Source organism: Apis laboriosa, unplaced genomic scaffold (assembly GCF_014066325.1).
Source record: "Apis laboriosa isolate Shangri-la unplaced genomic scaffold, ASM1406632v1 scaffold703_cov156, whole genome shotgun sequence".
Lineage (NCBI taxonomy): Eukaryota > Metazoa > Arthropoda > Insecta > Hymenoptera > Apidae > Apis > Apis laboriosa.
In genome coordinates, this window is record NW_025224178.1 from 239,368 (window position 1) to 253,856 (window position 14,489).

The 14,489-nt window shown below is 39.4% G+C and overlaps 1 protein-coding gene across 4 annotated transcripts in view; it reads right to left on the reverse strand.

Annotated features, from left to right (window-relative positions):
• The window catches only part of LOC122719128 (protein outspread), a 195,368-nt gene that overhangs the window by 135,275 nt on the left and 45,604 nt on the right, over window positions 1–14,489 (reverse strand). For all 4 annotated transcript variants that reach the window (XM_043944707.1, XM_043944706.1, XM_043944710.1 and 1 more), the window contains exon 2: window positions 3,870–3,950. In XM_043944707.1, the coding sequence (XP_043800642.1) occupies window positions 3,870–3,950 (81 nt within the window). The remainder of the gene's footprint in view (window positions 1–3,869; window positions 3,951–14,489) is intronic.

Genomic DNA, 14,489 nt, shown 5'->3' on the forward strand with positions numbered 1-14,489 from the left:
CTCTCTCTCTCTGCGTTTCGGGATGATATACGGCCGTTTAGTGACGCAAGAGATAAATTCGAATCGGGGCGATTTTTTTCGCGCGGTTATGTAAACTTATTCTTATCTATTTTGTAACTCTCTCGACGCACTTTTGTCCCCATTGTTTGTAGTCTTCTCGCTTCCTACTCCCCTTCCCTTCTTCCTCGATGAGGAAAGAAAAATTTTTTATTCTTCCACGATGGAACGGAACAAACATATTTCCTTAATTCGATCCCGCGCATATCTTTTATTTACACTCTTTCCTTCATCGTTATTGCAAATGTTACAAGCAAGGCGATAATAAATAACGGCGGAACATTATCTATTATCCTTTCCGTATTCTTCGATATATCATTTTCTCTCCAACTCCTAACAGATGTTTCAAACTTCTTGCGTACACCGTTTCTTCTTCTCGTACACGTAAGAGTAAAATAAGAAGGAAAAAAAAAAAAAGAAACCTTCCTTCCTTCCTTTGGACTCCATTCGTAGATTTACACAACTCCCAAGCGTTGCATAAGATAGAAACAATAAACGACGAGTCATCCGTCATAATGGAAACGACACCGGGATCAAGGTATCCACTTTTCCACAATCGTAATAAAGATTATATTTTTCCCTCCCCTCCTTTCTCGTTTCCTTGTTGAAAAGCGTGTTCCTCGAGCAGCATCATCCGAACCGGAAGAGGAATCTCTCTCCATTATTCGCGGGAAAAAGGAGAGAGAGAGGGAGAGAGAGAGAGAGAGGGGAAAAAAAGAGCAGTCGCGGAAGAGCAGTCACAGCTGTCATAGGAAATCAAGGGAGAGTGTGTTGATCGAGGCCAAACACGGCCGTCCGTATGAAACCGCTTTCTACTCGTACTACTCTTTCTTCGACAATCTCGAGTCCCCTCGATTCGATAATCGATCGTTTAAACTCGCTCTTCACGCATCGAACGAACGCCGCCGATCGAATCTCGAAGCGTGTACTATAATAACAATATACGCGCTTCCAATCGATTCGAGCTGCGCGATAACTCTTCCCTCGTGATGACGGCTCGATCAGGAAATTGTTTCCGAACAACCGGTCGCTCGGATTCAATGAAAACTCGACTCGAAAAATATTAAACCTCGCTACGTGATCATTCAAACGTGTTCGTTTCAAATAAAAAAAAAAAAAAAAAAAAAAAGGAATTAGAAATATCTCAATTTCCCAAATTTCCACTTACTTCGTGGATACTAGACACGATTAATAAATTGATTGATAAAACAATAAATTCGCAACATCTATCGAGATGTTGAAAAAGACTACTTCACAATTCGTCTCGATTCGTGCCACTCAATCGAGAATTAAGCGAGGACAAACGTAAAAAGTATGTAAAATCGAACGAACGATAAGAGTTATTAACTTTCAATTTGCACAAGCGAAGCAGTAGCTCGACGACCAATACGATATCTCCATCTACGTATTTCGAGGACACCGATTTCTCTCTTAAAGCCAATCGACCGACAAACTCGCGGGAAAGAGGAATCTTCCGTGGAGATAACAGAACAGTGTGGAAATTAATGTAACTCCCATAAACGATAGATCTCGACGAAGGAAGGGCCTCTCGAGGAGGCCGTTCGTCCGAGAGACTCGAGTAAAGCAGAAGACGGCGCAGAAATCGGGTGGTGTCGTCCCGTCTTATCGATCCTAGGACGGGGCTAAAAACTCGATCGTACGTAAGCGTTCGAGGATCGCGGGAGAAAGTTTAGAAAGGAATCGATCCGTGGTGCTCGATCGTAAATACAAAACCGGGGAGGAAAAGGAGAGAGAGAGAGAGAGAGAGAGAGAAAAAAAGCGGATCGATCCGACTGTTTACAATTCGCAGTCACGTAGACGACGGTCGGTGCAAGAAGTTCACTGCAAAACTGGAGAAAAGAAGGGGTATTGCGCTCGATGGACGAGAGATTGAAACGAGAGACGTGTTTCCGTAGAGGTGGAAATCGATATGTTCGGGGGGAGAAAGAATAAAAATGTATCATCGTGTTTCGAACTTGTTCGAAGGAAGAAGATCTGCGAAGAAGAAGTTGGTGGACGAAATTGAAACGAAAGACGTTGGGGCGAAATTGTTGTGTTGCTCGATAGAAGGAGGGAAGATAAAATTATATCGATCGTTTCAGAGTTGTTGAAAGAAGAAGATCTGACGGAGAGAGAGGGAGAGAGAGAGAGACTCGTGGATGAAATTGAATCGAAAGGCGTGTTTCGTAGAACGAAGTCGGGCATTAGTTGGGATAATAAAATTGAATCGATCGTTTCGAACGCGTCGAGAGGACGAAGTTTGTGGACCAAGTTGAAACGAAAGGCTTGTTTCGTAGAGCGAAATTGGCGTTGGTGGAGGGGGAAGAGAAAGAGGAAATAAAATCTTGTCGATCGTTTCAACGGGTTGAAGAAGAGAGAAACATTTGGAGAGAAGTTTGCCCGCGAAATTAAGAGAGAGAATCTGTATACTGGACTCCAATACAACAGTTGTTGTATATTCTTCGACGATCAACGTGAACCGATTTCGACCATTGACATTTATAAAAAAGAAAAACGATACTTTGCAATATTAACTTGCACTAACTTCTCTTCGCGATTCCTCCCTAGTTCGACGGTATAACGAAGGGAAATCGATAGAAAGGGAAAAGAAGAGAGAAAATAAAATTGTATCCATCGTTTCAGCACTTTGAGAGGAAATTTGCCCGCGAAATTAAAACAGAGAATCTATATACTATCCAACACTGGACGAAAGAATTAAAAAACGATGCTTTGCAATATTAATTTCCATTAATTTTTTTTTCTATATCAAAGCAAAAAAAAAAAAGAAAAAGAAAGAAAGAAAGAAATTCTACGTTTCATTTTTCGCAATTCCTCCATAGTTTGACGGTATAACAAAACGGATTGACGAGAGGGGAAAAGAAGGGGGAAGGGAAAATAAAAATTGTATCGATCGTTTCAGCACTTTGAGAGGAAGTTTGCCCGCGAAATTAAAACAGAGAATCTATATACTATCCAACACTGGACGAAAGAATTAAAAAACGATGCTTTGCAATATTAATTTCCATTAATTTTTTTTTCTGCATCAAAGCAAAAAAAAAGAAAAAGAAAGAAAGAAAATCGGTTCTACGTTTCATTTTTCACAATTCCTCCATAGTTTGACGGTATAAACGGATCGACAAGAGGGGAAAAGAAGGGGGAAAGGAAAATAAAAATTGTATCCATTTCAGCACTTTGAGAGAAAGTTTGCCCGCGAAATTAAAACAGAGAATCTATATACTATCCAACACTGGAGGAAAGAGTTAAAAGAGAATATTTTTTGCAATATTAATTTCTATTAATTTTTTTTTCTGCATCAAAACAAAAAAAAAGAAAAAGAAAGAAAGAAAATCGGTTCTACGTTTCATTTTTCGCAATTCCTCCATAGTTTGACGGTATAACAAAACGGATCGACGGGAGAGGAAAAGAAGGGGGAAAGGGAAAATAAAAATTGTATCGATCGTTTCAGCGCGTCGGGGGGAGGGGAAGATCGGTACGGTTATCCTCGCTTTCTCGATAATGAGAAAATTGTGCGGTTCGATCGATCTTGTAACACGATCTCGCGATCATAGACTGTCGATAACGCGTAGCTCGTGGCCCGAGGCATCGGGACGGAAGTGATCGATGGCCCAGACGCGGACTATTTCCGATCCCCGCCGCCGTTCGATCGTTTCACCGTCGCTTCCGCGGCCTTTAAACCTTTAAACGCGTTATAACCAACGCGTAACCAACCGACCGTATACACATATATCGACCGCCGGTGATGAAACGGCCCGAGGATAAAGATTTTCAATTGGGCCCAAGATTTTTCTTACCTTGGTGCGATTCAGCGGATTGGAGAAGTCCCAGCCCGGGGCGACGAACAGGTATCCGCATTTTGAAATCTTTCTCGTTGCCTGGAACACAATAAGCAATGATTGGCGGTTAGTTACTAGTCGATCCTTGTTTCGCGAAAGGATTAAAGCCGTTGATTAATCGTGGATAGACAGACGTTGCTGAAACGTGACTTTTATCGGATATGGATATTTTTTTCTTTTTTTTTTCGACTCGAAAATATCGGTTCCCTTCCATTTGAAGATCGTAAGATATTAGAGCGATATCGGTTTATATCTACAGATCGAAACGAATCCGAAAGGAGTCACGTTTCGTCACGTTGCATCGAACTTCCGACGTCGTTATTATTATTTCTATCGGGTACAAACACTTTCTACCCAGTTTCTCGTCGCCTGGAATCGTAGGCGGACACGTACAAGAAATATACACTATACACCGGCAACACGAGAGAAATACGATTATCCGTAATATCTGATCGAGCGAGCGTTAAAATAAAACAAAAGAAGAGAGACGATAATAAAAACCCTATTCGCTTTGTTCCTTCCATATATATATATATATATATATATATATCTGTCCTCGTCAACTCGCTAATTTATCCACTTTCGTCGCGATATCCAACGAAAGAGAAGAAAGGAATAGAGAAAAAAGAAAAGAAGGCGGGGGATAATTATAATTAAAAAAGTTTCGTATCGGCGTCCCAGAGAAAATATAAACGGAATACCAACCACGAAAACCAATCTCCCGTCGCGTTCATGGAACGTGGACCCTCTCCTCCATCCACTGGAGAGCTAATCAAACTTTCCAACAACGCCGCTGCACGCCAGATCCTCTTCAAACTCTATTATTATGTTTAGAGGAAGATTTAGGGGCTACCGGGATAAGAAAAAGAAAGAGAGAGAGAGAGAGAGAGAGAAGGGTTCTCGCGTGGAAAAGAGAAAGGTAAACAGAAGCGGCGGCCATTCAGGTGGAAAGGAGAGTCACGTGAGCGGGTACAATATCTCCGAAGAATCTTAATTCGATCATTCGTCAAGAGATATCGAAGAGTATTTATAAAACCGCGTACGAATTCCGCGTCGAATGTTTGCAAGAAATCGAAGGTAATCGAAGAAATCGCTCGAGGCTTGTTCGAAGATTGAGGGATAGGATGTCAGGGATATCGCGGTAGTTTCAGAGTTTTAAGAAAAATAATAATCTCGAAGAAGGGGAGGAGAAGATAATAGATGAAACGATTGAAAATTTTCGATGGAAAGGGGGAATGGAGAATGGAATTTTAAGGATGTTGTTTCAGAGTTTTAACCCTGAAGAATCGAGTTCTTGAAGAGAATTGGAAAATTTTCGATCATTCCGATTAGAAATCAATATTAGTGATATTAGTGGAAGGTTTTAAAATTGGCAGAGAATTCGCTTAACGGATGAGGCGATGAGGAGGAATCGAGACGATAGATGAAAGTCGTTGCGGTCGGGGATATGATATTGTGAATGGGTATCGAGATGGGTTTAGAGTTAAATGAAAACCCTCTTATTGGCCAAGATACGATATTATAAAACGGAAACGATGGATGAAAGTATAGTAATTAGGAATTTCTCGTTATATAATTACGATATCGTAAATCGAATTCCGAAAAAATATATTAATGTTCTTATCGAGGGATATAAAATTAAAAAAAAGAAGAAAGAAAAAAATTAATAACACCGCGATGATTAGAAGTTAGCTCTTGCTTTACGGATCCAAGAGTTTTCAGAGTTTTTATCCAAGAATTCACTTGCATCGGAGAAAACTTTACGATTACGATCTTATTAAACGATCGTTGTTTTTCGATTAATTTGAAGCCCCTTTATCCACGAGATTGAATTCCTCTAGAGAGTAGAAATGGAGAAGAGGGGAAGAAAGATCTAAAAACTTTTCTACCTACACTTATTAATTATCATTTCCATCTGATATCAACGTCCTGCTGAAATATATAAACTTATGCCCGAAAAAAATAGCGAATGCGCCTACTTTCCTTCCCGTATTAATCATACATCATCGATGGTTCATCGTGATAATTTGACGATAATAAACGATACGGCAAATCAAAGCAAACACCTCGTTACATTACACCTGCGAGATGAAAGCAAACGTTTGAAGAAAAAGTTATTTTTCAAGCTACGCGTCAGATCAGAGGTGGTGACCACGTTTCTTCTACGATTTCCCGGTGGAAGGGGAAAAGCGCCTTCGACAGATCGTTCTCCTTGGAAATATGTTAATGAACCTCTTTCACGATCCATTATTCCACGGAAATCGCTTCCGTCGACGAACGGAAGCCGGCGGATTTAAACCGATATTTTGAAATATACAATTCCAAATTCTCGTTCTCGAAAGAGAAAAGAAAGAATTGGAAAAAATTTTCGAGATATATATTTTCTCTAAAATAAATACATTCGAGAGAATTTATATATCTTGTAATCATTCTGTTACACAATAATTTAATATTTGAAAAAAGACGAAACCAGGGCCCTCGAAACGGACGATATCTCGATACGCACGCGTCACTTTCGCTTCGTTTACGAAAGTTGGCGGCTGTGGACGAGGAGGGAAACGAGAGGCTAACTAATTAACTAACTAACTTCGAGCAGTTTTTCCTCTCGCCACGACGCTAAGTTGAAATGTTACATGGGATCGATGCTGTCGTCCGACAGCTGAAGAAATTTCACCTGGGATGACGCGCGACGACCCAGATTTCCCGCGGTGATTAATTAACCAGCGAACGTGCCCTCCAATCGAGAACGTATTTTGGATACTTGGAACAAAGCGTGATTCGTTTATAATATGCGGTCTCGTTTTGTAGAAACGATTTGATGAACGTGAGATTTAAGAAACGCGTGGGGAATACGTGAGAATACGCGAGTTATGAAACGAGAGAAGAAAAGAAATCATTATACGTTACTGTGTTAATTAATTCCTTGTGTAAATAATATACTTGAATATTTAAGGTGAAACTTAAAATTTTATAAGTTTTCAGAGACTATTGCAATAATTTTCCAAACTTAAAATCTGGAAACATTGACGTTCGACGTTTTCTATAATTATCGCGATCACGAATATCACTGTCGAATAATATACTTGAATATTTAAGGTGAAACTTAAAATTTTATAAATTTTCAGAGATTATCGGAANAAAGAATTTTAAAAAAAAAAAAAAACTTAAAATCTGGAAACATTGACGTTCGACGTTTTTTATAATTATCGCGATCACGAATCATAGTCAAAAGTATGACTGTCGAATAATATACTTGAATATTTAAGGTGAAACTTAAAATTTTATAAGTTTTCAGAGATTATTGCAATAATTTTCCAAACATAAAATCTGGAAACATTGACGTTCGACGTTTTGTGTAATTATCGCGATCACGACGAATCATAGTCGAAAATATTACTGTCGAATAATATATATGAATACTTAAAATTTATTAAGTTTTCAGAGATTATTGCAACAATTTTCCAAACTTAAAATCTGAAAACATTGACTTTCGATGTTTTGTGTAATTATCGTGATCACGACGAATCATAATCGAAAGTATTACTGTCGAATAATATATTTAAATATTTAAGGTAAAACTTAAAATTTTATAAGTTTTCAGAGATTATTACAACAATTTTCCAAACTTAAAATCTGAAAACATTGACTTTCGATGTTTTGTGTAATTATCGCGATCACGAATCATAGTCGAAAGTATGACTGTCGAATAATATACTTGAATATTTAAGATGAAACTTAAAATTTTATAAGTTTTCAGAGATTATCGGAAGAATTTTCCAAAAATCTGGAAACATTGACGTTCGACGTTTTGTGTAATTATCGCGATCACGACGAATCATAGTCGAAAGTATGACTGTCGAAATGGAGGTTTCGAAACATAGTAGATCTAAAAAAACGTCTACGTTTCCACGTTTCTATGTTGTTCCGCGCATAGGATGTTGATGCAATCAGATTTATCCGGGGAAATCCTTTTCTGGAACGTTAATTTTAAATAATTCAGAGAACAATCGACGATTAGAAATTTCAAAAAGTGGCAACAATTATGAAACAACTAACGTTAAGAATAAACGTATTAATATAACGCGTTCCAGTTTCTAACCAATCCATTCCCTGTACATAATAAAACGTAACCGAAAAGAAATTAATTCTTTATCTCGAAGAGAATCATCGAGGAGGTTACGAAATTTCGTCCATTATCGAAATTCGAAATAGAATCCTTGCGATCAAATTAAATCTCTATCACACACACGCATACAATCTTTACACGAGACGTGTAAAAATTCAAAACGCGTGTTAAAAGAAACTTTAGCGCTTTCGTGCGCAAAGAAGAAGCAAAGAAGAGCAGCGATACGTCTTCTTCTTTCCCTACGTGGCTGGCGATCATTTTCCAGCGCGTGTGCAATCACGAAACGAGGCGATCATCCGGGCTTCGCGGGCAAGAACGAACGAGAATTCGCTCTGCTTTATGGAGAGGAGGCTCGACTCGACCAGCTCTCCGTCTCCCCGTCTCCGTCTCCCTCCTATCTGCGCCCACGTGAACGCGCTCCTTCTCCCGAGAAAATTATGGCGCATCCCTTGTACGGCGGTAAACAAAAGATCACGGCCACCGGCAAAAAAAGGCACTCCACTGCGCCTAAACGTGCGCGTGGAATTCCACCGCGTGAAAGGGGGCGGGGGAGGGGAGGCGCTTAAACGGAGACCTTGTCCGCGATAAACTAATTTACGCCCCTCGGATTCCGCGCCCAATTACGGGAAGGGAGATGAACGAAACGTGCGCGTGTTCCTCGCGTTTTCCGTTCGGTGTTGCGCATCCAAGATAGAAATATCTCTTTTTTTTTTTTTTTTTTTTTAGGAAAAAAATAGGAGTGCATTGCATGCAAAATATATATAACACGGTCGCGGGGATACGTTGATTCTTATGCTTATAGAGGGGGAAAAAAATTTAATGCGGTGAAAGAAAACAATGATAAAGGCTGGATTTTCTAGCAAGACACAATGCTCGTGTATCCATTCAAGTGTACAATCTATCGCGTGTCTTGTGAAACGACATGAAATATATATATATATATATCTTTAAGAATGGTATCCCGACCAAAACTCATTGGAGAATGTGGAGTATTATCGTTCGAAGGCTAAAATATATATATGGATATATGGATCGAAGAAATATTAATCCAGAAAATCGTGTTTCGCCTATTCAATTAATACAACGAAACGTAAAATATCGAAGGAAGAGATTTTCTTAAAGAAACACGCGTTATCCCCTATCTTAATTCCTATAACTAATATTCGATTCTATCGAAAGAGCAACGAGATCAAATCTATGTTAACAAATTAGCACGCCTAACATCATGTTTAATTCCCTGCGTGTACACCTGGAACCCGTTTAACCAATTACGTTGCCAAGGATTTCGCCTTAAACAATCCGATCCAAGGTTGTACACGTTGAATTATTCGATTACGTTGCACGTCGGTTAGCGGGGGAACGAGATCGTTTCGATCATTTTCGACGTTACGTTACGAAAAAACGAAACGAGTGCGCAAGAATACGAACGAAACGCGCGTTCGAGATTCGCAATCCAATCGGCTTATCGGGAAAATTCGATTAAAATTCGATCGAGAAATCGGAGCCGATATAAAAATCGCCCTGATTCGTACGTAACATAGCGTTTATCGAAAAGTTAATTTTAGAGGAGAATCTCTCTAAATTTCCTGCCACTCGATTAGCAAGTTTCAAATCGATCGAATCCACGCTCTGTTTAACCGCTTTCCGTCCGGCCATCCGTTGATTTCCGCTGTCGCCCGTTCACGCACGTTCACAATCGACTTCCGGCCGACCCCCTCCCCCGCGCCGCCGATATCTCGACGGACAAAAGCGCGATGGAAAAGTACAGAGCGAATCGTTCGCTCGTTTCGTTCGGATAATATCGTGAAATCGAGATTGGATTTGGAGTCGTTCATCGTGGAATGGAAATTGAAAACGGGAAACGAACGAGAAAAGAAGAGAAAGAATGCTTTGAATCATTATATTGTTGTATATCATTTATAAATTATTATTTCGAATATTGGAGAGTGAACGAAATTGAAAAGTTGAAATTAAAAAATTATATAATTATTTCTTTTTTTTCTTTTTTTTTTTTTTTTTTTTTCCACGGTGTTAAATACAAGGCAAGGTAAGAATCGTAAAATCTATATTCCGATTATTCCGTTACCAACGTGTAAAGTTTTTAGTAATTCAATGCTGGAGAGTTCGTGAGATTAGAATATTAAGTTTCTATTCGCAATAAAATTGGCTATAAATCAACCTGCTAAATGTAATACGTGATTCGAGTTTCGACTTTACGATCCACGCGACAAAAACATGTTACAGGAAATGCTAGCTAGTAGTAGATCCGTGAATTGAAAAGTATCTAATTAAATATTCCAAGGTGCACAAGATATCACTGTGGTAATCGTGTGATAATCGAAAAGAAATAAATCTAAAGAATTAGAGGGAAAAAAAAAATTTTTTTGAAGAATATCTTTCGAATTAAAAAATTCGATCTACAGAGACGAATAAATATCAAAAGTAAATGAAAAGAGATCGAAAGATCGAGAGATATCCCGGTAATAAAAGTTTACTTGGATTTTATCGTCCATTCCAGTTATTTCTATCGTACATAACAATTTTTGCTATCTCTTGAAATTAATCGCCAATTATAACACACCCTGTACAATACTGACTACGCAACAAAAAAAAAAAAAAAAAAAAAAAAAAAAAAAAAAAAAAAAGATCGGCGAATATTTATTTACCGATATTCATTCGCCGTTCAAATCCAGTGCCTCATCCACGGATCTCACGGGGTGGGATCTCGAGACCGATATTAATTAATATCGCAATCTCGATCGATGCCTCGATAAATCATCCCGAGCGACAGACACGGCTGAAACCTTTCCACGATCCAACACCGCCACCGATCCACTATTAATCCAACCGAAACACTCGGCTGGCGACCCGCTGAGATTGCACAATCGAGGGACACTGTTCGTCCAATTGGCAATAATTGGCGATAAACAGGTTGATCGCTCGAGGAGAAAAAGAGAACGTCTCTCTCTCTCTCTCTCTCTCTCTCTCTCTGCTTCCTTCGTCGTCCTTGACACGGTTCGACCGAGTCCTTGCCAGTCCTTAAGCTCTAAACGCGACCCAGATGCGGGCCCACTCGAGAGACCGGCCGCTTAATCTCTCTAATAAGGTCGATCACGGGTGTAAGGTGTAGGTGCGCGTATTCCGCCTCTGCTAACGCCTAAAAGGCGTCCTATGAGCGGGGAATAACGGAGGCGAGCCGAGGCTTTATGAAGGCAATTAAAGATCTGCCTCGCTCGCCGCTTCGTTAGCCAATCGGACCGTGTCGTGGGCGACGCACGGCCAATAAAAAGATCCCGTTGAAACGGTTCATTCTCTGGTCGTTCTCTCTACGCTGTAAGTATAAGTATGTACGTATGTATGTAAGTGAGTGAGTGAGTAAGTAAGTAAGTAAGTAAGTAAGTAAGTAAGCAAGTATATTATCTATTATAAGAGAGGAGAGGTTATTCGCGAATTTGATCAAAATGTAGAATTTAATTGGGAATTAATTATTACAAAATGATCGCGTACGCGTTATCTTCTTCCTTCGAATTAATAGGCTATAAATTTAATTACCCGTTAAGGAGTTTACTAATGGAATATTTTACCATTATACGCGTGTGTGTGTATGTGTGTGTGTGTGTGTGTATGCGATTCGATTGTGCGGCTCGGTTGCGTGTTTTAGAGATGGAGATAATTTTTTTTTGAATTTGTTTATTATAGAGAATTTCATTCCAACGTTTTGGAATTATCGGAATTATTGAAATAACGGGTTTTTTTTTAACGAGCTTTCAAATTCTTTCTCATTTCAACGATTAATTTAAATTTTTATCAAGCCGGAAATTCAATCGCATCCAACTATTTATTATTCATCGAGCATATTTTAATTATCGACTTTGTATTTTGGGCGGGCACGACTCGTCAATGGTATCGGTTAAGAAATATCGGGAAGCGAGTTTTTTTTTTTTTTTTTTTTTTTTTTTTTNCTCCTCAACCAATAACAAATTTCATTCGTTAAATTACGAATCAAAGACAAAGCTCAAAAATATTCATGGTTTTTATAACCGGTATCCACTCGGTCGAAGTATAAGGAAACAATGGAGGATATATGCCCGTTTAGATAATAGGAGGGATCTCTCATTAAGAAGTCTCGTTCGAAGAAAAAGAGAAACGTCGAATCGTTAACGTGTTTTATCGCCGCGAATTCATTTCTTCCGCGCGGTAATCGAGTGTAAATGCAATTCGCCCATAATGGAACTCAACCGTTTAAGAGCCCATGAAATCGTCCGCGAGAAAACCAATTTACATCGTCGAGTTTCTCTCTCTCTCTCTCTCTCTCTCTCTCTGCGATATCGCGTTTTAACAATGTCAAAATTGTTAATCGAAACGGAATCGAGCACCCTGATCCTGTATCCTCGATCGAACGAGTGGTAAAGAAAAGAGAAAAATTACCCACGAACGAGATCGATTGGATGCTCGAACCAAAAGAAAGGAAATCGAATCTAAGAACGTGGCCTCTTTTTACTTTTTACGTTTCCCTTCGATCGAATTTCACTGTGTATTTTCAAAGCAAGCCGCGTCGCGATAATAATAATAATAATAATAAAAAAAAACGCAAGAATTAATAAAACGCAATTTCTCTTAATACCTCCGATACGTTCCATCCGCTTCGAAAGTTACACGCGTAATGAGAATCGTTCCAACGAGACAATAACAAATTTCTCGCCTCCCCTCCAAATCCCCAATAATATTATGAATCCACGAGCGTACCGATAAATTTCGAACGCGTAACGTTCTATATGTACACAAACAAATTCGAGGAGCTCGAATAACGTCGTAAATTAAATCCGATGATATTGTATTCGAACTTTGGATTAATCGAGATGGAGGCGTTCCATCCATCCATTCGACGAACGAGAAAAAATAAAATAATAATAAATCTCGGATCTCGAAGGTGTACAATTCCCCCTCCCCCTCTCTTAAACGAAAAAACAAACGACTCGCGTCTTTTAATCCCCTTTCGTCGATCGATTTCTCGTCGATCTACGATAATATCTCGCCGCGGTGGGGACAGGTTCTCTCTCTCTGTCTCTCTCTCGAGGTTGGACGAGAGGTGGGCACCGGATGTGGGATATGCAGACGACGAGACGCGTGGGATTCCTCGTGCGATGCACGCGAACGGGTTCTCTCGGCGAGGCGAAGCTACGAGAGGAGAGAGGCGAGCGATCGAGCTGTTCTGGTTGCATCGAGACGTACGAGTCTCGGCGATGGTCGGACAAATCGTCGATCGAATAGCGCAAACGCAGGTTGATTGGAAGGAAAAAGGAAGGAGAAACCGTGTAAACGAAGTCGGAAAAGGGAATAGAAATCGCGAAAGAAATCGGTATAATGGGAGTGTAAGCATGTTGTGTATACCTGGGATTCGAAAATTCGTATTTCCCTCGAAAATATCGTGTTAATTTTTAATCGAGAGAAGAGAAGAGAGATTCGATTCGACGGTTTTTTCTTCTTCCATAGTAATTTTCCGTAGAATTTTGGAATAATTGACGATGATTTTTATCACGATGCGTAATAAAGAGTTCATTTTTCAAGATCGATGAGATGAAGAGGAATTCAGGAGAATTCAGTTTTCGAATCGAACTGCCCCCTCCCTCCCTCCCTCCCTCATCCAGGTGCATTGTTATCCAGGAACGTTTGACACGCCGACTGATTTGCAGTCTCAGTGGCTTTCTACTCAATTAACTTCACAACCGCGTAACAACCGTGGAAAACCTCAAGAAACTGCCGTTGCTCTATGAATTCAGCCACGAGGCAGGCCATCTCTTTCGCGACTCTCCACAGAGCCTGTCTCGGTTTCACGGGCCACATTTACGATGCTCTCAGTTAACCTTTTACGATCGAGAAAATCGCGTCAATGGCCATTTTAATTCTATCAATTGGGGAGGGGGGGGGGGGGAAAAAAAACAACAATTAACACCCAAGTATGGAAAGTAACACCGATTATATAAACGAACAAGGAAAGTGTCCTTCTATACGACGTATAGAATTGAAAATCTCCTTGTGTAAATTAAATAAATTACAAATATAACGAAACCGTAGTTTCCTCTTGTTTAAATTTCTTAATAAATAATCGCGAATATTTATTTCAATTATTTGAATAAAAAGTATATTTCTATCTAATTAGGACTATCGTTATTATTAATTTTTGCTTCCTTATTGATTAGAAGCAAAAAAAGGAGAAGTAAAATAAACTTGCTTTCAATTTCTGTTCGAATTCCTGTTAAAACACTTGTCGAAACTTGTTCGTCTTCTTCGAATCGCATACGAAAAGCGAACTCGCATATTCGCCTGTATAATTTTCGTCGTCGTATTTCTCTTCGTCTCGAAACAAAAAAAAGTTTTCACCCAGTTTTCCTCATTCAGTTAAAATTTTCGTTCTCAGAAACGACCACGAGAGAATTCTCTCCTCTCTTTCC